The sequence below is a fragment of the Pinus tabuliformis genome, chromosome 2_1 (genome assembly GCF_031772625.1).
Source record: "Pinus tabuliformis cultivar Carrire ecotype Pingquan chromosome 2_1, CPIR1, whole genome shotgun sequence".
NCBI lineage: Eukaryota > Viridiplantae > Streptophyta > Pinopsida > Pinales > Pinaceae > Pinus > Pinus tabuliformis.
Window position 1 is genome coordinate 117,388,939 of NC_142299.1, and position 24,515 is coordinate 117,413,453.

The window sequence follows — 24,515 nt, forward strand, 5'->3', positions numbered from 1 at the left end:
ATAATTTTTTGGCGAATCTCTCAGCAGGCATGGCGAATATTTTACTCAATTATAAAATCTTGTAAGATCTTGGCGAGTCTTTCACTAAATAATAAAACTTTGTAAAGTCCTAGTGAATCTTAGCATAGGCTACATGTTGGTTTAATTCCTCCATTTAAATAGGCTACATTCCAGGCGAATACCATGGGTCAATACCATGTTCCATTTTTATTTTTGTTAATTCTAATATTAGGGTTAATAATGGTTTTTTGCATGGTATTAATAACAATCTAGTCCATGGTATTTGTCCCATAGTATTTTGGCCATAGGTTTCACCTAAATATAACCCATTTTTTGAGTGTTCGTAAATATAAGGTGACTTATGGAGTAAATATAAAAAAATGTTTTATTTGTTTACCATACCTCTCGTTTATTTATATTTTTATTAATTTACCATACCTCTTTTACAAATATGGTATTTGGCCCATAGGATTCACTTAAATAAAACCTCTTTCTTGAGCCTTCATAAATAGAACGAGGGTTATGGACTAAATATAAAAAGTGGTTTTATTTATTTACGATACGTCTAGTTTATTTATATTTTTTTTTATTTACCATACCTTTTGAGTAAGTATAAAAAGACGTTTTATTTATTTACCATACCTCCACTTTACTTATATTTTTATTTGTTTACACCCTTACATGTATATAAGGTGACTTATGGAGTAAATATAAAAAATGTTTTATTTATTTACCATGCCTCTCATTTATTTATATTTTTATTAATTTACCCTACCTCTTTTATAAATATGGTATTTGGCCCATAGGATTCACTTAAATAAAACCTATTCTTGAAAATGGGCGAATGGATTCACTTAAATAAAACCTATTCTTGAAAATGGGCGAATGGAAGGTTGTAAGTCCTAATTTCAAGGGCTAAATTTACCATTTTTACCCTCTCCCTTAAAATAAGGTGGGCTATTTGAGGTGATTTGTAGAAATGTACTATGATACAAAATATTCGCCCACTAAAAATTTAAAACCCCTTAATTTCGCTAAAGGGCGAACATTCGCCCCTAAAATTATCCTTGTACTTGAGTACCAAATGCAGCTCAGAGTCCTTGATACCCGACTATCTGCGAAGGGTATGAAAAATGTTTGTGAACTCCGACACATCTTGGTCCCTTCCCTGCCGCAACGTGGTCCACTTTATGTATTGGTCCTCATAGCTTTTGATAGAGTAGTAATGCTCCTTGATGGCATCTTGAAATGAATTCCAAGTGGGTGCGACTGAAAATAGTGAGCCCGTACTTTCATCCTTCTGCTCGCAGTAGGTTTCCCACCAGTCCTTGACGTGGGGGGCTACTTTAAGAAGAGCGAAAATAATCTTTTCCCGACTGGAAAAATCATGAATAGAAAAGTACCCTTCTAGCAGATTTAACCATTTATCTATGGCATTTGCATCTATTTGACCCTCGAAGATGGGGATTTAAAAATTAACTTGTACCTTAAAGGGTGTGGCATTTCGAGAGTAGCTGTTGGAAGCCGATGCATCGCCTCTGGGTAGCCGTTGAAGGATCTGGGAAAAGTTGTCGATCATCGTGTTCCTTTGTCGCTCGAGGGCTTCTTCGAGCAAGATTTTGATAGGATCTCCTGCCCCCTCATCTTTATTTTCATCTTCCATAGGAGGCCATTGGGATTTGCGAAGCTGGTCTTGCAAAGGTTCGACCAATTCAAGCCATGACTCCTTATGTCCCGACCTTGTTGGGGACATGTAAAGAAAGACAGAGAAAGAGCAGACCCCTCTGATACCATTGATCTGGATTTAAATAGGAACACAAAAAATTACAAAGATAACCATAAATACAAATATGCAGTGGAAATAATACTTCATTTCATTACTGTAAAATACTGAAATATGCTTACACATAGAAATGGAAATAAACTAGCTAGGGTGATGGTAGCTTATCTCTGAGAAGAGATGTGGCAGATACATGCCTCTAAACTGTGTTACAATGAGGCTCGAAGGCCTATTTATTGCTGAGAAATAATGGAAAACACTAAACATCCAAGAACCTAACCCTAGAAGATGAAACGCCAAACTGTGGGCCTCGTTTGGGTAAATTGCTACATCAACTTCCCGGGGTCGTAACTTTGGCATACAATCTCCGTTTGATGCGTACAATAGCTCGTTAGAAAGATCTATCCGAGCACTACAACTTTTGAAAGAGCAACATCGGTCCATGGACCCATGTTGCTCCCATATTTCTCAAAAAACGTCGTTTAGGGCCTCAAGACGGCTCCGGAAGTTCAGGACCCAAAAAACTGCTAAAAATAGTAAATTGTGCTACAATTAGGGAAATTGAAAAACTGAAAGAGACAGTTGTGGGGGTCCAAGTGGGATAGGTGGGTGGCCACCAACATCCACCTGGATCACTGCGTCAAGGCAGAATGGACCACGATTGTGCAAGATGAAATAATGGAGTTTGGCATGAGTTGAGACAATCCATCCCTGATCTTTCTTACATGCTACAAGGATTTGAACAAATATCAGAACCTCGAGGACAAGAGATTTTTTCACATAAAGGAAAATGCCTTGTTGTAGTGTGCAAGTTGACTAAAGATTCATGCCTCAACATGCGAACACTCAAGAGCCCATTCTCATGTTTTAATGTAGTGGAAGAATTCAAGTAAGAGATGCAACAACAAGATGGAGAAGCCATGCAGGAGTACACTCTTGGGCACTATGGATGGCAGTAGAGGCAACATCGACCAGTGTGCAACAGAGGAACAAAACTAAGGATTTCCATTGAGAAAATGGGGGGAAGCATCATTGTTGCTAGTGATTTGTGTGGAAAGCTCAGTGGGTGTGAGTGCACTGTTGTGTCAATTCGAGTGAGCCTGTGCTGTAGAGAAGAGGCTAAGAGTTCCTATGTAGAGAAAAGAGACCCCGAGAAAGCCTATATTATTGTGCGAAAGGATAAAAGTGCCAGAGCATAAGAAAAAGGTTGAGAGTTGAGTGTATGTTGCTCAATCTAGAGGAATGTGTTTAGTGGGATGCTATAGAGTGAGCAGAGAATGATAGAGTTTTGTGTGGGTTGTGTGTTAGTAAATGCTATTGAGCAGAACAACGAGTTGTTGCAGAGTGAGCAGAGGAAAGAGTGCAGTGTGGGATGAGTAGACGAAAGACTGCTGAGGAGAACAAAGCTAATATGAGGTATAGTAGTTGCCTTCTACAGAGAATATTAGTTCCTTATTGAGTGTGGGTTGGAAGTTGGTGCTTCCATCTCTAGTTGGTGTGTGAATAAATCTACTCTATTTGTAAATGTTTGTCCTAATTAAAAATCGATATAATTATTATGTATAAACAAAATATAAATTCAACATTGGTTTTACTGAAAGCTAGGTGGAATTAGTTAAATGGAACAGTGCAAAGTGGAAGTCTGTTTGCTAGAAAATGTGAAATAATTAAAGCAAAATAGTTAATTTAAGGTTGGTGGATTCTAGATTTTGGATATAATATTTTATAGTAAAATAGTTAATTTAACATTAGTGGACTCTACATTTTGAATATAATAATTTTATTTTAAAATATTACATAATATTTTTTATTTTTTAATAAAATTACTCATTTTTTATTGGGCTCATAGGTACTCTCGAGTCCACGATGTTAGAGATGTGTAAAGTTAATGTAAAAAATTTGACTTGGTAAAAATAAAAATAAAATATGGTAGAGATGTGTAACATTAATGTTAGAGATGTGTAAAGTTAATGTAAAAAATTTGAGTTGGTAAAAATAAAAATAAAATATGGTAGAGATGTGTAACATTAATGTCACTTATTATAACGCCAACTTTTTCGCTAGGTGAAAATAAAATAAAAATAATCCTATAAAAATTAATAATAAAAAAATGACCTATCTTGTTGACCATGGGATTAAGAACCCATGGTATTGACCATTGGTAATCACGTGGAATATAACCTATTTAAGGGGGAAATTAAAGTAGCCTAGATCCATCTCAGTTTGATGTTATATTTAGATACATAATTAGATGTAGAAAATAATGGTGTTGGGTCCATTTACAGGTAAAATGATTTTATGGATATGTTTACACTTGCATTTGTATGGAATTGTTAGGTGGCTCTCTGTCTCTTTGTATGTTTTGTTTCTATCATTGAATGGATGATTGCATAATGTGTATATCTTCTTAGAAGCTTTAGAGCTTCCTCGAGGCTATTGTGATGGCCTCCCGCCGTTTATGAGATATCTCCGCTCGACTGTACCCGCATCCTGGATGAACTTTATGGTTGACTTTAATGAACTGTACGCTTCCTTGGTATTCGGTTTAGGGTTTCGCCAGGCTTCACCAGTTACCCACATACACTTGCCGGTTCCCTTGCATATACCTTACCCTTTTGTCAACTCTAATCATTCCATTCGTCACTTTCGCTCCTCCTGCGCCGAAAACGTTAGCTCTGCAACTGTATGGGAACTCCTGTTCTTCGTGGTTCTGGTTTCGAATGCCTGTTCATATGGATGTCTCTGGTTCTTGACTGTTATGGAGGTAAGGTTCCGCGCTTCACTTCGTGTTTCAGGTAAACAATGGTTCCCTGTTGTATTATTTGTAGACCTTCTCCCTCCGGCTCTGACGTGCTTGTTACGGGTCTTTCAGGTTGTGGTCGTTATGGTGGTCTTCTATATGTTTCCCTTAGCTCAGGTAAGGGTTTTGCTCCAACCCTGTTCAGATTTCGATTTCCAAATGGTTATTTACGTTTTCACAGCTTCTAACTTATTCATGTTTTTGTGGTAGGCGGTTCCAGGTAGCTGGGTCTGTGACTCAATGTGCTCCTCGCGTCTTAGCAAACGTTCGAGCTCCTTCTTCACGGGTAGTGTCTCCCCATTGTAGTCGACTGTAATTTATTTGTAGTTTTTAGGTATGGTGCTGTTGGTGGTCCGTTTCCTAAACGGCAAAAGGAATGTCTCCATTGTCTGTGTAACCCTCTTCGTTATATTTTGGTCTCGACCTGAACTCTGTAATTTGTCACTTCGCTTTTCTTTAAACCCTTTATGGGTATGCCATGGCTTCAAGCCTTGCACTGTTTGGTACTTGTCTGGTCTATTCCTTTAATGAAACTTCTATTTGCAAGAAATGTGCGTCTCTTGGACTGTATTTAATTGTTTACAGTAGGTTAAAGAAATATTTCAAATGCTTATTTTCTACAGCCGTGGTTTGCTATGTTCTCAAATAAGATGTGAGGGTTTGATTTTCTTGGTTACCTGAAAATGTATTTGAATGCCGAACTCTCGCTCGATTCCTCCTGGAAACGATGTTTGTATAACTGTACTCTACGTTGTTGGTTATTTGCTCCGTATGGGTTCTATCTGCACTCGCAGTCCTTCGTTCTTCTATGCCTGTAGGTGATAATTTGTGGCTCTCGCTACTCTTGTTTACTCGCTGTTCTGTTACTCCGATACCAACTTGTCACACAGGAATTAGGTTATGATGCATGAAAAAAAATTAATTATACAGTGGTGCAATAATTGTGAAATTGAATAATGAAAAATGTGAATTTGGGAATGACTGTATTTCTCTTTCTTTGTCTTGCTGGGGAATCCCCTACAATGTTTATCGTTTCTCTTTTTAAAACCCCTGAAACACTACAGTTCTGTTAAGGTAGAACTACCCCAACAGAATGGATAACTGCCAGCAACTTGTAACTGTTTTTAACTAATACATTTCATAAAGACACTAACTAATTAACACCCTACTTTCTGATGCTAATTCCTAATTAAAAATAACAGTTCACAGTTTCTAATTTACCGGGTCCTATCGACCTTCTGGAAAATAAAACAAGTAAACAAAATAAAACAACTGACTAGTTTTGACACCTGTCCAACTATGCATATGTGACTGTGTGTTCTGGTCTCTCCATGAGACTGTCAACCACCTTCTGTCTCCTCAGAGCTGGATGCTCCTGCATCATATTGGGTGATTCATGAAGGTATTTTTAAGAAGTGTAAGGTTAAAAAAGATTGCATATAGTACAAAAAATAGTTTATTCTTCATTTTAATGGGTTTTTTTATAATCAAATTAATATAAGATATGTAATGTATTCTCTTAATTTATGTGTAACAATGTGCTGTAGAAATAGAGAAAGATCTAGGATGGTAAGTTTAGAAATGAATAAGCTTATGATGAAAGTGAGTTGAGGTGAGGGGAGGAGGTGAGAGAAATATTAAGTAAAATGTAATTATTACATTTTATCTAATATTTGTATCTACCTTCATCCACTTTTTATTAGCTTGCGAGAAATACTGGGTAAAATAAAATAAAATAAACTAATATTATATTTAATCAAAATTTTCCCATCAAGAAGTCCCCTTTTATTATAATTCTTCTTTATATTTAAAAGTAAACAAACTCAACTATATAAAATTAGCACGGGTGAGGGGAAATATTGAATAAAATGTAATAATATTACATTTTAATCAGTAATTCCCCCACCCCCACTTTTCTCAACTTTTTACCGGGTGGAGTAGTAATAAATATTAAGTAAAATATAATGCTATAATATTATATTTTATCGAATATTTCCTCTTAGGTGATCAACTTTTTATAAGTATAACTAATAATTAAACATCCTAGATCCATCTCACTTCTGAATCTACAAGCCTTATCAAATTTCGTGAATTGCAACCCGCTCTTAAAATAAAGAGAGATTTGATGCTCTCGGTGCTTGGTAAATCCAAAGTAAAGATAGATCTAGGTTGATATAATTATAATAAAAAAGATTAGCATCAATACATCCTCAATGCGTCCTCCACGTTGGACATTACAATTATGCATCTCAATGCGTCCTCCATGTTGGACATTACAATTATGGCTGGATCAATCATATCAACAATATTCCCTCCTATGTGTAATCTCCACGCCTGCATAACAGGCTGCTTATTAGTGTCGTCGAAGTTAAAAGTAATGTTAAATTGAGTTATATTTTATTAGAGTTATATTTTATTATTATTTAAATGGTAGATTTCAAAAATATTTTTAAATTGAAATATAATTTAAAAAAGAATTAAAATAATAAATTTAAAATTTTCCAATTTTTTATTTTAAAAAATTAAACAATTGCAAAATATAAATTATTATTATTCATCCTACTATAACATTTATAAAGAATATTAAAATTAAAATAATTTCAAATCTCTAGATTCTTTTTAATTTATTAATAGTAGTAGACCATTTTGTTAAACATAGTAGCGATGTATGAAAGGTTACAGGATAATTAAATAACATGGCCTACTAGATTGCTCACCGATAAATAAAAGGAGAAAATAATAATATTTCACCCATACTAGTTAGCAACTGCATTTTAATAGATAATTACAACTGTATTCGAATTGAGGTTCATGAATTTTCATTAAAAATTGACAAAGGGCAATGTTGAACGAATTAAACCGTCGACATCTCTCTGGGTCAGCCACATGAACAGATTAGTGAATACACACAGTCCAAGTATGCAAGAGATAAAGATTAGCGCAGGGGTCGCACCCACGATGTGTCCGGGTGGTTGGGACGGAGCGATATTGCCCTCCCCACCCGGGTTCGACTCGTACTTATATGCAGGATGCGTGGCTCGCATCATATGTTTGCCTAGGTTAATTGTATCTAGTCATCATATTTATAATTTTTCAATTGACCTGCTTTCATTGACTCTTAGTAGCTTCATTTTTTCATTTGACCTGCTTTCATTGACTCTTAGTAGCTTTTGACCTGCTTTCATTGACTCTTAGTAGCTTCATTTTTTCATTTGACTGTTAAATGCATGGGAAACTTAAAAACATGGCCTATATCTCTATGTGTGAAGAGAAAATCAGAATTTCGAGCATCGTAGGTTCTCCATTCTCCAATGGCCATGACAATCCTCCACGGCAGAGTTTCGTGCTCGACACTTCTCATGACCCAAGCTGTTCAACTATTCTATGGAATGGCACTTCTCTTGATGATAATTACTCTTCAGTCGCAGATTTGCAAGGCATCAGAACAGACACAAATACAGTATTCTATATGCCACTACGATTTTAACTATACAACAGAGAGTAAGTACGAGAGAAATTTGAACAGTGTCATGACTAGGCTTATTAAAGATTCGTCCCACACAGGATTTAACACTTCTCAGAATGGCCAAGTATATGGCCTTGTGCAATGTCGGGGAGACACAACACCCGACCAGTGCTACATTTGTTCACAACAAGCAAACACTACTCTTCGACAAACATGTGGGAATGCAGGCGGCGGTTTAATGTGGATTGAAAATGAAAAATGCTTTTTGCGTTATGAGAACTATAGTTTCTTCGGACAATGGGATACCACTGATGAATGGTATCTTTGTAATCTGGATAATGTCACACCTAGTGCTGATGTTTTTGTTAAGGCTGTTAACAGCTTATTCATCAAGTTGGTAGATGAAGCAACATCTGGATCTACATTATATGCTTCTGGAACACAAATAGACTCCTTGTCTCGAATAATTTACGGTCTGGTCCAGTGCACCAGAGATATGTCGAAAGAGAACTGCACATCATGTTTGCAACAAAAAATCATCGATATTTCTACAGTTTGCAGTGGAATGCAAGGGGCACGGGGTTATATGGGAAGCTGCATCGTTCGTTATGAAATGTATAGTTTCTTTAATTCGACTTCGTCTCCACCTCCTGCGGAAGCACCAGCTAATAGCCCAGTTGCTGATACACCACCGAATCAGACCACACCATCCAGTAATAGTACGCAGAACAACAAATCTTCAAACAATTTACCCATAATTTTGGGTGTTGCTGGCGGCTTGCTTCTACTGTTATTGGTATGCGTGTTAACAACTAGGAGGAGACTGAAGTCTATCATATTTCGAAATCCTTCCGAAGGTATTTGCATGAAGGATCCCCCAAGTCTTTATATCTCATTGTCAATATATCATACAGCTTTATTTCCTCTGTTAGACTATTGTTAAAGTTTGTTTTTTGAACACGGTTTTCACATATATTCTCTTCAGGAAATCTAAGAAATGCTTGCGAGATCCAAGTTAAACAGATTCAATTTTTCTGCTTGCCCCTATATATATTTATGATGAAGCTGTCTATTTTCGTTATATAGATCATGGCCAAGTCGAGGAAGACACACTAATCGGGCAGGATCGGCAAATTGCGTTTACCATGGAGGAACTGATAGCCGCTACGGAAAATTTTGATGATCAAAATAAACTTGGGGAAGGTGGATTTGGGGCCGTATACAAGGTAACGTTAATGAACTAGAAATCTTCTACTAGTTTATAGAATCTTAAATTACAGGTTACTCTCACCGCACCTGGCTGAATATTTCAGGGAACTATTGAAGATGGAAAGGAAATAGCCGTGAATAAGCTGTCCTTAAGATCTTTCGTGATTATTCTGCAGGCGTGGAGATTATACAAACGAGGGAATATTGTGGATATGATTGATCGAACCATCATTGGAACGTGCAACGTGGAGGAAGCATTGAGATGCATTCATATTGGACTTTTATGTGCACAAGCTGAGCCATCACTTCGTCCATCGATGTCTCGAATCAATTTGATGCTTTCATATAATCTTGTAACATTACCGGATCCCACACAGCCTGGTTTTGTGAGATCTCATGTTTCTGAAAACAGCAAGTCCACCAGTTGTGGCTCTGGGGTTTCACAATCTCCTGCACCTCACGCTCCTCCGTCAAACGCCGATGCTTCGATTACAGAGTTGGTACCGCGCACCTTGCAATCTCTCGGCCTTAAAATGGTACGTCTTTCAATGTCGTGAAATAACTGTGTGCGTTTTACAATAGTTACGCGTGTTGTCAAGCTTTTGTGAGTGGTGGAGTGATTGTTGTTATCCTTTCCACCCTACTTTGTGAGTGGTGGAGTGATTATTGTTATCCTTTCCAATCTCTCGGCCTTAAAAATGGTACGTCTTTCAATGTCGTGAAATAAGTGGGTTCAGAGATACGAACGTGCATAATGTGTAATAATATTACTTTAGCATGCGATTGTAATAGTCAAGTGTGTTGTCAAGCTTTTGTGAGTGGTGGGAGTGGTTCTTGTCATTCTCTCCATCCTACTTTTGTTATCTGAGTATGGCAAATTGTTGTTATATTTCTTATTCAATTTTAATTCTCAAATTATAATAATATTACTTTAGTATACCACTGTAACAATTAATTGTGCACTCGTCAAAGCTTTTATGAGTATAGTAGGAGTGGTTGTTGTTATCCTCTCCCCCGCACTTTGAGTGTGATAAATTATTGTCCTATTTATTTTCCAGTTTCAATTCTCAAGTTATGACATGTCTACTGCCTACTAGCTCCCTGGTAGCTTCGTGTAATGTTTTTTATGTAACTAGATTGCTTTCAAAATTACTGTAATGTTTCCTATGTAATTCAACATTACTGTAATGTTCGCTATGTAATTAGATTGCTTTCAAAATTACTCGATCTGCGATTCCTCAATATCACAGGCAGGAAGGTGTCTAAAAGAGCATTTACATATAAAATTAACAATAATGCAAACTTCAAATCAATCATGGCTTTTGGCACTTTCTACGGTTGAGATTTAGATTTATAACTTTAATGCAACGCTGGTTTGTTGTATGGTTTGCTATCGTTATTCTGAATATTTATTCTTTATTGATAATGACATTGTGATTATGATATAGAATTTGAGTTAAATTAGTTTGGTTTTGATTGATGTGTTATTTGTTAAAAAAAATTATCAAAATTGATATAAAATTTAATATTTTAAAAATTGAAAATCTTTAAATTATGTATACAAATAAAATACTAGTTAGTGGGTGTAAAATAATTATAAAAGTATAGTGATGATTCTTAGTGTGTAGATCGAGTAATAAAATATTAAATAGCTTTTAAGACATGCATTTTCATAATAACACATTTTTTTTAGTATTAAATAACTTTTAAGTAACGCTTTGTCATGATTGACCAATCCAAATTAAACAGGCGTCTCTACATATTTCTATCTAGTTGTTTCCTGCTGACCTACTTAGTTCAACCTTCCATCCAATCTCATTCGATGGGAAAACGTTTTGGCTGTGTTTTTATTTTACTACTTAAAAGAATCGTGATTGTTTCTTTAAAGTTTCAAAAGAAAGGCTCAGCCTTCCAATTTTCTTTTTTATGCATTTCCAAGGTTAATTATTGGGTTTAAGTCTTTCGTAGACGTTTTCCCCGCCTCTACTACCAGGGCTCCAACGGCCGAGGAATACGTCACCCTGTTGCCCTTCCACCCCTCAGTCTTGTCATACGTGCTCTGAAATTATATGTTCTGTTGTTACCATCGGCTGTTCAGATAATCCGGATGTGGTATCTAAACTGATACAATGCCCATCAATTCATCTATTGTCCTTCTCTAGAACTGTAACTGATAGTGGCTTCTTTAGATGCTGGTAAAAGGCGGTGATTCCACCAAGGGTTTGTAATAAATTCTCTCAACGATCCTTTTTCAAAAGTCAGACTTGAACGATGGGGCTTCTTTAGACATCGAGAATGTTACGCTGGTAAGGGCTGGTGATGAACGTGAGTTGTCGAGCTTGAGGAATTTTATTTGGTATTAAGAAGTTTATTAAATTTGGTCTAGTGGTAGACCACGACTTTATCATGACTATTCTTAATCTATAAATATGGTTTTTTACAATACCATGGGTTAATATCATGGTTCATCAATACAACATGTCAAAAAAACCATAGCTCATTTCATATGACACAATTTTTAATTTTTATTGATGCATTCTTTTTATTCCTTTTAAGCAATTGTCCATTCTTTTTATTTTCCTTGTGCAACCAAAAGAATAAGCACTAGAAACCAATTGATTATAGATTCCTAATGGAACAATGAATGATGACTCTTTGATATTAAGATGATGACTCTTTGATATTAAGTAAAATTTTGTATTTGGATCACAACTTGTAGATTAGGTGATTACATTGAAATTTCTTCCGAGGTCAAAAATAACTATAACCTCATCAAGGCTATCATATAACATATACTTAGTACTAACTTGCCTACTAGATGTTGGGTCTTTGGAGGTATACACTCTCCAAAAGATCAACAAGATCATACAAAACTTACAATACAAAGCAAAATTGATGCAAGTTCCACTAACTAAGTTGTGGAGTCTTCCTCTGCTACAAGAGGTACATTCAAATCTAATTTTATTACATTGCCTACACATTCCTCATCTAGATTGGAGGAGATATCAAGGGACAATGATTTAATTTATGTATGTAGATCCTTTAGTTGTCAGCGAAGACCATTTGTCTCACCCTCTAATTTCCTCTGCTGAGTTTTATCTTCCATTAGTAATTCCAAAGCTATCAAGACAACAAAATAGACATGTTTCATTTTGGTATGCATAAGTTCTTGGTTTGACTCTAATCTATCCATTTGTTGCTCCAATGATTCCATTATGTAATACCTTCATAGCAAATTCAAGTATCCCAATTTTCCTTCCATGTAAATTTACTACTAAGTGTTGAATTGTAAGCCACCCATGAAACAATAAGGGATGGTAAGCCATTGCTCTTCTCGTCACGTGAAGAACAAGAACAAACCCACAACATCAAGGGTTCCTTAAAGTGCTGACACCGAGCAACAATTGTCAACAAAATTTCTGGTATCATCACTTCCCAAAATTAAAACTTTACACCAACTCAGTGCCTACAAGACATACCTAACAAACCTTGCCTTTATTGCTTGAACAACGAAGAAATTTTGATTAACATGAAAATTTTATGAATTACCTTCCTAACATATGTGAGAGCTAATGCCTAGTTGGTGTTAAGAGCTCCCCACTAGCTTTGAGACTACTATCATAGGATACCATCAATTTTGCAAAGTCAACAACTGAATTATGGACCTCCTTAATATGCTAATGGTCGAGCAATCAAGAAGGGTGCATAAAGGTTCTTGTCCTAGTATTTTCTCCATATCCCCTAGAGTAACTAAACCTTCTTTACCTCCTCAAGACCACTTCAATGTACTCCACTGTAACCATTGTTAATATATGTCATTTCCACAAAGAATACAAAGGATTGCATAGAAGATTTAATGTTTTCTCCACTATAATATTCCTAACCTGGAATATTCCTCAAACCCTAGCAAAACTCCAGCCTAATATGTGCAAATGATATAATAACCCAAAAGTGATAAAATAACAGTGGAACAACATATAATAATATAAACCAGAAATATAAGCAGATACACAAGAAATTTAGCGAGGAATGCTAAGCCATTTTATTATACTGAGTAATAAAATGAGTACAAGAGGTGATTAGACAGATGGCACCTCGACTTGCACAAGGCAAGTGAAGAAATACTCTCAGAATGACAAGAATGGCCTCTCTGTGTGGATGCTGCTGTTGTGTTGCTGCTACTGCTAGAAAACAACTGACGATTTGGGGCTGCTCCCATCCTTGAAAAAAGCTGAAACTCTAGATTCGGGCTCTACTCAAGAAACCTAGAAAAACCCAGAAAGCTTTCCTGGAATGGCTGACCCCCGAAAAACAGCCTCTTAGGGTTCTGCGCAGTTCCTCAATGCCCTGCGCTGCCACTGAAGAAAACCCCCCTAACTCTGCCTAAAACACTGTCTGAAACCCTGCCAAAAATCCTCCAATGAGACAAGGGCTGGAGCCTTGCTCAATCTCCCAGCATAAATCCACCTGCAAACCCCATTCTATCACTACAGTAAAAAAGAACTGCGTCCCTCTCCAAGTGCTGTGCAGTCCTCCAAAAAGCTGATGAAACTACTGCTGAAATGTTGATAAAACTACTGCTGAAATATCGATGGGAATACCTTGCCTGAGCAGGCACTTGAAGTCCCCCGGGGCTAAGGGTGAGATCTCCGAATGGAGACACTCGATGCACTAAACAGTGCTGAAGACTAGTTAAACAGCTAGCGTGCTCAGAAGTCGAAATGACTAGCTCAAAATGCACATAACTGAATGATCCAAAATGAGGGGGCTCCTCTCTATTTTATAGCCTCTACCTCTCACAATCCATAGGCTCACTTCCTGTAGCGTGATTCCCCTCTTACCATGTGTTCTTCCCTCCTGCACAGTCCCTCCATGTGTTTGCGTGGGCCCCATTTTTGCATCTCCCTTTGGCCCCCTTGGCTCCTCCTTAAGTCACAACGTTGTACTACTAGGAAGTGACTTTTTATTCTTAAAGTTAGTTATGTCCCCCGGCCTCACTTTTTATTTATAAATAACTATAGAAGGAAAAAATTGGGCAAAATCGAATATTCCAATTAGCCATGGCTAATTAGGAATATTACAGTCTCCCCCGAAAAAATGTTGCTTGTCCTCAAGCAACTGAAGTGATGGATGCTGCAAGATCTTCTCACTCTCCCAAGTGGCATCCTCATCCGGCAAATTCTTCCACCTCACCAAGAATTCCCAGACCGTCCTGCTCCGCAACTGCCTCTCCCTGGTATCAATGATAGCCTCCAGCTGCAATACCAAATGCCCCTCATCATCCATGGGTGGTAGCTCATCTGTCACTGTCACCTGCTACCCCAATGCCTTTTTTAGGCATGATACATGGAAAATGTTATGAATCTTGCTGCCTTGGGGTAGCTCCAACTCATATGCAACCTATCCAACCTTGAGTATCACCCTATACAGCCCATAAAAGCAGGGCTTAAGCTTTGCAGCCCCCTTCTGCTTTAGTGACGACTGTCGGTATGGCTATAGCCGTAGGTAGACCATGTCCCCTACCTCGAACTGTCTCTCCACTCGACCCCTGTCGACATACAGCTTCTGCTGGTCCTGTGCTGTAGCCATGTTATCCTTGAGAGCTTGGAGAATATCCTGACTCTCTTAGATCCATATCTTGGCTCTGGGAGCCTTGCTATCACCAAACATCACGTCAGCAAAAGATAAAGGATGATACCCATATAAAGCATAGAATGGTGACATACCAATGGACATGTGATGTGAAGTATTGTAGCAGTACTCCCCTAGATGCTGTAAAAATTTATGTTTTCCCACCCCGGTTTTCAGTTTCTCCTTATTTCTCCCATGTAGTTAAATGCCCATTCCCATAACCATACATTTAACAGACTGAAAAAAACAAATATTGCTGAAAACACAAATTCTGGCAATTTTTCAGAATGATGGAAATTGTAGAATTAAAAATCAGTAATCAAAAACAACCATTAAAACACATTAAAACACTGATATTTTTTGTCAACTTGACCCTAGAAAAACCCCCTACAACTCTTGGGGAAAACCAGTTTGAGAGCTCTTCTTTATTTATGAAAATTGCCTTTTTACAGTGAGAATTATTTAGTAAAAAATCAGCAAGCAAATTTACAACTTATCTCCTTTCCCGTGCCTCACAGCAATCTGGAAATTACAACAAACAGGACAGCAATAAATGTTGTACAGCCTCCGTTTTGTGTGCAGAAAAATCAACAAACTGCTCCTCGATTTTTGTGCAAAAATCTACCTTTCACTATGTGCTGAATCAGCTGTACAAATATGCTCAACTGCTGCCTTGGAATGTGTGCCAAGCTGTTGTCTCCTTCTCCTCCCTGCTCAAAAATCTCTCTTGCTCTCTTGCTCTCCTTCTCCCAATCTGCTCATGAAAGAATGAATGACCTTTTCCTCCTTTTCCTCCTTTAATATAACTCCAAGTGACTTTTGGGTGATCCAAGTGACTTTTGGGTGATCTCTAAATCCAATGGTTGAAATAGATTTAGATCAATGGCTGAGATTAAATGCTCATTTAAATCTCACTTTCTATTTTTTAATTCACCCCACTTTAATAAAGACCCACTTAGTCATTTATTTCCAAAGTCACTTTTCCTTTCTAATTTTTCATTGACTTTATAAAAGTCACTTTAAAATTAGACTTAGTAACTTTATCACTTAAAGTCACTTTTAAATTAGATTTAACTTTATAAAAATTATAAAGTCACTTTAGGAGAAAAATTAAATTCTTTTGGACACTTTCCCTAGGCCAAAGATCAAAGCCTTAGGGAACCACCTGTCCTTCGGTACCAAATTTCAACACTCCCTCTTACTGAGGAAGGTGTTCCTCACCACACCCATCTTGTCTCTGAAGTAGACATGCTTGCCCCGTGGTAAGGCCTTGGTAAGAATAACTGCAACCTGCTCATCAGTGGAAATATACTCAAGCTTCACAGCTCCCTTCTGAACATAGTCTCTGATGAAATGATATCTGATACCGATATGCTTTGACCTGTCATGAAATACTGGATTCTCCGTGAGTTTAATGCAACTCTGATTATCACAGTAAATCACTGAAGGTCTCAACGGTTGACCAAATAAGCCAAACAACATCTTGCGAAGCCAGATAGCCTCACAACTAGCTAGACTGGCTGCCATATACTCTTCTTCCGCTGAACTCAGTGCTACTGACTGCTGCTTCCGGCTGAACCATGACACTACTGTTGAACCCAACCCAAAACAACACCCTGAAGTGCTCTTCCTATCAGAAGCACAACCTGTCCAATCATAATCAGTGTATCCTGCCAATCTCACTCCATCTCCCTGCCTGTAGTCCAGACTATAATCCACTGTTCCCTGCAAGTACCGCAGTTTTGCAGCCACCCAGTGAACCTTCCTAGGCTCACACATAAACTGACTCATCGTGTTGACTTCAAAACAGATATCTGGTCCAGTGTTGACCAAATACATCAAGAAACCAATCAGCTGCCTGTACAATGTGGGATCCACCAACTCAGAATCTGAAGCATGAAGCTTCTTCCAGTTGGTGATCATCGGTGTCGACATGGGTCTACAATCCTCCATGTGGAATCTGCTAAGGATGTCCACAATATACTTCCCCTGCCCCAGGAAGAAATGCCCCTCCTCCTGCCACACCTCCAAACCCAAAAAGTAATGCATTAAGCCGATGTCCTTCATCTCAAACTCCGCCGCAAGATCTCTCTTGCAGTGCTCTATGAGTCTCTCTGCACCTGTAATGATCAAGTCATCCACATATAGCACCAGAATGAGAGGCTCCTCACCAATCACAATAAAGTAAAGGTTCGGATCTGCCTCACTCTTTGTGAAACCCATCCCCTGCAAGTATGCATCTATCTTGGAGTACCAAGCTCTGGGAGCTTGCTTCAGGCCATAAAGGGCCTTCTTCAATTTTCACACATGTGACTCCTTCCCATGCACCTCAAAGCCCTGTGGCTGCTCAATGTACACCTCCTCCTGTATGAAGCCATTGAGAAATGCGGTCTTCACATCCATCTGGTGGATCTTCCAACCCATCTCTGCTGCTATCGATATAATGGAGCGGATCGGAGTATATCGAGCCACGGGAGCGAAGGTCTCCTCATAATCAACTCCCTCTACCTGGGAGAACCCTCTAGCCACAAACCTCGCTTTGAATTTCTCAATGTTGCCATCTGCAGCATGCTTTACCTTGTAAAGCCATCTGGAAGTAACCACGGATTTTCCCTCAAGCCTCGACACCACCTCCCAAACATCATTCTTCATGATAGAAGAATACTCCTCCTGCATGGCATCTCTCCAGACCTGCTGGCTAGCTGCCTCCTCATAGCTAGAAGGCTCAGAGTCAAGGATGCTGGTAACCATCGCCATATAACTACAAAACCTCTCGGGTGGTCTACACTCTCTGACCGGCCTCTTCGGCTCAGCAACAAATGTGGCATCTCTCAAGGTGTCCTGAAGCCACTTGGGCTTCCTCTTCCCTGAGCATGCTTCTCCCATAGGAGAATGAAACTCCTCCTCCTCATCACCATCAGTAGCCTGAACTCCTGACTTTCTGTCTGTTGTCCTCCTGCCTGCACCTGAACCTGTAGAAGCTGAGGTACCGTGTGAACTGTCCATCAGTGGACTCCTTAGTGAACTGCTCTGCATGCTGCCCGGAGCACCACCCCTCTGGCTCGGCTAGCCACTGCTCACTGATGGACCTGACATCCTCATAGATGTACCTCCGGATCCTCCTGATCCCTGCCCACTGGATCCCTGCGACTGACTCAACTGCTGCTGAGGGTCTGGCTGATCCAGATACTCTAACTCTTGTGACCTCCTAAAGGTCCTGTCTTCCTCGAACTTCACATCTCGTCTGACAAAAACTCTCCTCTGTGCAGGAACGTAAATCCGAGAGGCCTTTGAGGTCTCACTGTAGCCCACAAAGATACCCTTCTCTGCGGTGGGCTCTAGTTTGGTCCTCTTCTCCTTGGATATATAGGAGTATGTTATGCATCCAAAGATATGAAGATGACCAATATCATGCTTCTTCCCAGAGAAAGCCTCCTCCGGAGTCATGTGCCCCAAGGCACGATGCAGACTCCTGTTCTGCAAGTAAACAGCTGTGTTGCAGGCTTCTCCCCACAAGAACAATGGCAACCCCTGATCATGTAACATGGCTTTGGCAGCCCCTATGATGGATCTGTTCTTCCTCTCTGCAACTCTGTTCTGCTGGGGGTTGTAAGGAACAGTGAACTCCCTCCTAATGCCTGCCTCCGCACAATAGTCAACAAACTCTCCAAGGGTGTACTCTCCTCCATTGTCCGACCTCAAGGACTTGATCTTTCGACCTGTCTGAGTCTCCACAAGAGCTCTGAACTCCTGAAAGTGCTTGAAGACCTCACTCTTCGTCTTCAAAAAATAAATCCAGGTCCTCCTGGAGTGATCATCAATGAATAACACATAGTACTGATATCCACTGAAGGAAACATGAGACATCCGACCGCTCACATCGGAATGAATCAAATCAAGTATCCCCGTCGCTCTGCTGTCACTGCTGGGAAAAGGGGATTTGGCAAACTTGCCCATCGCACAACCTCTTCAAGTATCAAAGTGATCAGTACTGAAATCTGGCACACCTGTAGTGATCTCCCGCAATGTCCTCAAGGCTCCATGATACATATGTCCCATCCTGCGGTGCCAAATCTCACACAACTCAGAACTGCTAGCTCTCTTGTTGGTACTACTGCTCAATGCCAAAAGGGGCTGAAATGCAAACTTGTACACCTTTGCATGGCGTACACCTATCACTCTAGCTGAATCAGCTGGAGTGCCCCTAGGATACATCAACACCTGTCCTCCCCTGAACAGTACCTCATATCCTCTGTCATCCAAAGCTGAGATGGATATGAGGTTCTTCCTCATCCCTGGCACATAAAGAACCTCTGACACCTTCAAGGGAGGTTTGGACTCCCTCTGAAATGTCACTCTCCCCACCCCGACTGCTCTAACAACTCTGTCATCACCGAGTACTACCTCGATATCAGTGCCACTCTCTGAAAGCTCTGAGAAGTGCTCACGGACTCCTGTCATATGACGTGAAGCCCCACTGTGCACATACCAGATACCTGTAAATGCTCTGCTAATCGAGGGAAAAACATGCTCCCTCTGAACCTGTGTGGTAGGTGATCCTGCACTAGATGACTCACACGTACTGAACGCAAACTCTCGATCAAAACGACCAACAAAGTCCTCAATCTCTGCTGAAGCTGCCACGTCCTGGTTCTTCCCCTTCTTCTTCTTCTTCTCCGGACACACAACTGCATAGTGTCCCATCTTTTGACAATTCCAACACTTCACCTTGGAATAGTCCTTCTGTGTGTTCCCCTGTTTACCTTTACCTTTGCCTTTGCCTCCACCACCACTTGTGGAAGCCTGCTTCTTCCCTTTTCCTTTCTTGCCTCCTGCCACCAGTGCTACGTCCTCATCCTGCTCAACTGGCTTGGCTGCCCCAAGCTGTCCTTTCCTGATCTCTGTCTGAATGCAATCATCCCAAAACCTCTCCCATGTGGGAAGGGTCTCACGTGCACAAACCCCATCAACAAAGTTCAACCATGAACGGGGGAGGTGTTTAGTCAATTTAGTGTTCCTAAATTGATGTCATTAATTATCAACCCGGGGCTCGTAAGCTGATGAAGTGAAGGTGTACTATATGTACTTAAGCAACCTCTTAGAGCTTTTTGTCGTTTGGGGTGTTGTTTGTGGTTAATTTATCTTCCTAAGATGGAGTGATGTGTTTATAAACAGATGAGTGATGGTGTGTGTAAGGTGAATTCTAGATGCGTGAAGGTGTGTGATTAGTGGTTTCTAACTACTTACTGAAAAGGAAAAGCTTGAAAGAAATAAATAACTTGAAATGACTTGAAAGCAAAGAACCACTTTCTAATGGCATTAGACACCATTCATGCTGCTGCAAATAAAAGGTAAGAAAATCACTTAAAAGACCAATGATAATGTTTATCTCTTCCTAACTCTCTGCTTCTAACACATAGTACTGTGTAAAACACGATTAGGAAGTAGCTAAAGATAAGTCTAAGAAATGATAAAAAATGAGAAAAATCTACTTTAAAGACTAGTTATAATGTTCAGCTCTCTCTAACTCTCTGCCTCTAACACATAGTACTGTGTAAAGCACGATTAGAAAGTAGTTAAAGATTAGTCTAAAAAGTACTCAAAGACAGCTGTAATTTATTAGTATTCTAATCTCTAAAAGATAGACAATTTGTAATAAAGAGACCATTCATATGTTAGCAGACAACTTTGAGAAATTAAACTAAAAAATCAGCTATGAAAATAAAGTAAAGGCGGAAACTTTGAATCTGTCAACTGAAACTACCACTAGATATTAAGAAAATACATAAACACAAAAACAATCCCGGGTTAAAAACCTGCAAAAGACAAATACTGATCAGTCAAAATGAATGCTGCAAATGAAATAACAATGAAAGTGAATTAGGCTGTACATGTTTCAAGAAAAGAAATGCTGAATGGAAAATAAGGACATGCTGAACATAAAATACTATACAAGGGCTAACATGAACAGGGGCCCTCCATTCATATAACCCAAAGAAGACTCAAGGTATTGAAAACTTCAGAACAACACTGCTTCTATTACTCCATGTGCAGAAAATTACAGTCAAGAGTGCTAGAACAGCACTATTAAAACAGAGTCTTGGAATGCACTAAAATGATAACAAGTTCATAAAACACAACAACTAAAAAGTAACCATAAGCGTACGCAGACGCAAGTTTTTATAGGCATCTGAAAGATGGCCTAATGCGTACAGCTAAAACTGAAAAATAAACTAACTGTCATGCGTAATTAAGGTTCAATAACACGTCATAAGCCTCGTGGATGAGCTGGAGGTTCTGGTCGTTATGGGCATTGAATCCAGAGTTGGATTATGTCCCCCATAGCCTGCGTAAGACGGACAAATCACCGTTTGAACTGACGTGACCCAACAGCTTACGCATCACCGTTAAGCTGCCTTTGTTGACCGTAACTTGACCCTCGTTGACCGGAGGTACAGATGATGTGGCTGACCGAACTAACAGCACAGGAACCTCGAGCACCTTCATCCCTAAATGCCCATGTGGCTCGTTTGGCAAAATGACATGTGGAACCTTGTGATTAACAAAAAGGCTGCGGAATCATCAGATGGCTGCGGAATCATCAGATGGCTGCGGAATTCCTGTAAATATGTCAAAATCTAAACAAAACAGTCACACATTAGCAAAGATCCTTAATCATGCTTAAAGTCATCTAATGTAATGATCTGGGCTGGTTTGCAAGGAAGATGAGGCAAAAGAGAGAGATGAATGAGGGAAAACTGTAGGTAATGATGGATAATCAAGTGTAAAGTAGAGGCTCTACATACCTCCACTACGAGGGCATTGCATGTCCTCATGCAATCAAAAACATTGTTCAGTCCACCTGCTAGGATGCCTCTGCTAAGACATCCAACCTTCTCTTCTTTCTCTGTGTGGCCACATTGACTCTTGGTCTTTTCATCAAACACCTGAATTTTAGATTGATCAAGGCTCTGTTTAATTTCCTGCATCTCTTCTTGAGCTTTTTGTTTTCCTTTTGCCACAGGCCCATATGAAGCATGGTGTTATCTTGGACCATCTTGTCCACATTGCTCTGTATCTTCAGTTTTTCATTTTCTTGTTTGATGTGGCGATTTAGTACCTCCAGCGCAAATATTTCCTGCTTCAGTGATTGGACTTGCTGCTCCAAAGGTTGAGCAGTGCTTGGACCAACAGCTGCTTGTTCTAGCATTTCTAGGTAATTATAAACTTTCTGCTGATCAGGGTCAACCTCAGGTGACTTCTTTGGACTGGGTTCATACTGAAATTCGGATCCATGTTCATATTCAGGTTCATGCTCAAAAGGACTTTCCTCACGTGGAGGACTGGTCTCAACATACTCAGCGTGTGAAGGGCTTTTCTCAAAGTCAGGACTTGTAGCAACCTTTTCAGGTGTGCTCAAGTCAATGATGAGTGACTTTTTACCCTTTGTGGCCCCCACTTTTCTTTGTAACCTGCTGCTTCTTCTCACGGTGGTGATGTTCTGTTTTTCTTTTTGTGCCTTTTGCTTTTGTTTTTCCACCTTTTCGGAAAGGGCAGTTTCATGGAGTTTGGCCATTCTTTGTGCTAAGGGCTGAGTATCTTCTTCACTAGAGTTCTCAGGAGTAGCGTAAGTTTCTTGGGCTACAACTTTGCCTTTATCTTTCTTTTGTTTCTTCCTACTCTCTTTTCTCTTTTGAGCAACTTCTTGGGCAAGTTCTAAAAGGGTTTCTGTGATGAATCTTTGAGTTGTTTGATCAGTGTCCACAGCAGGCTCAGGATCAATTTCATGTTCAGAATGATGTACATCAGTTTCTTCTTCAATCTGTTCTTGGACAGTTTCCTCTTGGACAACAGTTTCAGGGGTAGTCTCTTTTCTTTTTCTTCTACTCTTTCTAGGTAGAGAGGTTTCTCCTGCTTCTTCAAAATGGTTTCTCACAAGAAATCTCTCCCAGGTATCTCTCTTTGCTTTCAACTGTTCCTCAACTAGCATCTTAACAAGACCATGATGATACAGATGTGATTCAATGTTTCTTGGGTTCCTTTGGACAATTGAACACATTTTTCTAAGACTTGAGAGTAGAAAATATGGAAGGTTAATATCATCTCCTAAGAAATGCATCATGACTTTGGCATGGTAAACATATAAAACTCCAAACCTTCCCTCACAAGTAAAGAATTTTTGCACTAATAAAAGTAAAGTTGTCCATTCTTCCTTGACATAAGTAACAGGAATCCCTTTTGTAAAAATGCTGGTATCCATACCTGGATTCTTTAAGATTTTCTTCCACTGTTGGTCTTGTACTGATCTATTTTTAAACCATCTTTCTCCAGTTTGTGGGAGTGAAGTCGTCTGTGCTATACTGCTCTCAGTGACTGTAAACTTCAGGTCCCCTATCTCCACTTGATTGTCTTTGTCTCTGAAGGAACGTGCAAAGGCCTTCGTAACCTCTTTGTGGTAACCTCTGAATTTCTGGATGCATTGGAGCCAGTTTGCTTTCTGCAAAGCTTCTTTAACTTGAGGATATCCCTCCAGAAATTTTGAACCCTCTGGTTCTACTCTTAAGAGTTTACCCATTGGCTCTACGGCTCTGTTCTAAGACTTTTGGAAAAAAGGTTACACGGCTTCAACAGTGGCCCTAACACAGTAAATTTACGGCTCTGTTCTAAATCTTTTGGAAAAAGGTTACACGGCTTCAACAGTGGCCTTAACACAGTAAATTTACGGTTCTACTGTAACAGCCGTAACACTGATAATCAGAATTAGCAGAGAGGAAGACGTAAAACAGAGTATGGCTAAGGTAGCAGTGTAGTGAGCACAACGGAATAAGGGAACTGTGGAAATGAAACAGCGTGAATGGAATGATACGAGCGTAGGAGGGTTATGAAATGATGGGTAGAAACGGTTAGGTCCTTAGGCTTCGGTCATGGGTTTACACTTGGCTGTGGGAATTATGACGTAGAGAGACGTAGTACAGTAGTCTACGTCACTTAGGTACGAAAACCTTAATGGAAGAGCAGCCGCAATTGAGTTTCAAAGTCGTGATGAACATGACCGATAAGTGTGGGGGATACGTGGCTTTTTGGTCGCATGATGGGAAAGACTGGTAATCATTACATTAAATGGCAAGAAATATAACCCTGAAACTTTGCAAAATGAGATAACCGTAAGTTTAGGATTTAGATCATACCTCAGATCCGCACTTGGATTGCCTTTGATTATTTTCCACTAACCCTTCATTGTTTTATTGCTGTTGCATGACTCTTTTCCACTTATTGTTGATGAATTCTGAACTGTAAATTTCTTTTCAAACAGACTGTGTTTTTTTTTTTTATGCAGGTGCAGAGAGCTGCGGAATCGTTGGATGGCTACAGAATTGTCAAACAGCTGCGGAAACTGCAGTGATACCCTCCGGCTGCACAAACCAACTTCAGTTATCTAAAAACAAAAACTTTATTGATGGAATGAACTGTAATGAATGGATGGATGGATGGAAAGAAATGAGGTGAAGTGAGAGTGATTAAATGAATGAGATGGTGAATGAGGTGGATGAAATGGCGAAATAAGATGGAAGAGAGAGATTTTTTTTTTCGAAAACATGAGGTGTCAGGTGACCCTGATTTTCACCTCA

At 39.3% G+C, this 24,515-nt stretch overlaps 1 protein-coding gene across 1 annotated transcript; it reads left to right on the forward strand.

Annotated features, from left to right (window-relative positions):
* Positions 1–7,863: 7,863 nt before the first annotated feature.
* Positions 7,864–24,289, forward strand: LOC149199050 (cysteine-rich receptor-like protein kinase 25). Its single transcript, XM_089400442.1, has 4 exons — positions 7,864–8,903; positions 9,133–9,272; positions 9,432–9,791; positions 24,224–24,289. Exons 1-4 carry the CDS (start codon positions 7,892–7,894, stop codon positions 24,287–24,289), a joined length of 1,578 nt encoding a protein of 525 aa, XP_089256568.1. The 5' UTR covers positions 7,864–7,891.
* The last annotated feature ends 226 nt before the right edge of the window (positions 24,290–24,515 follow it).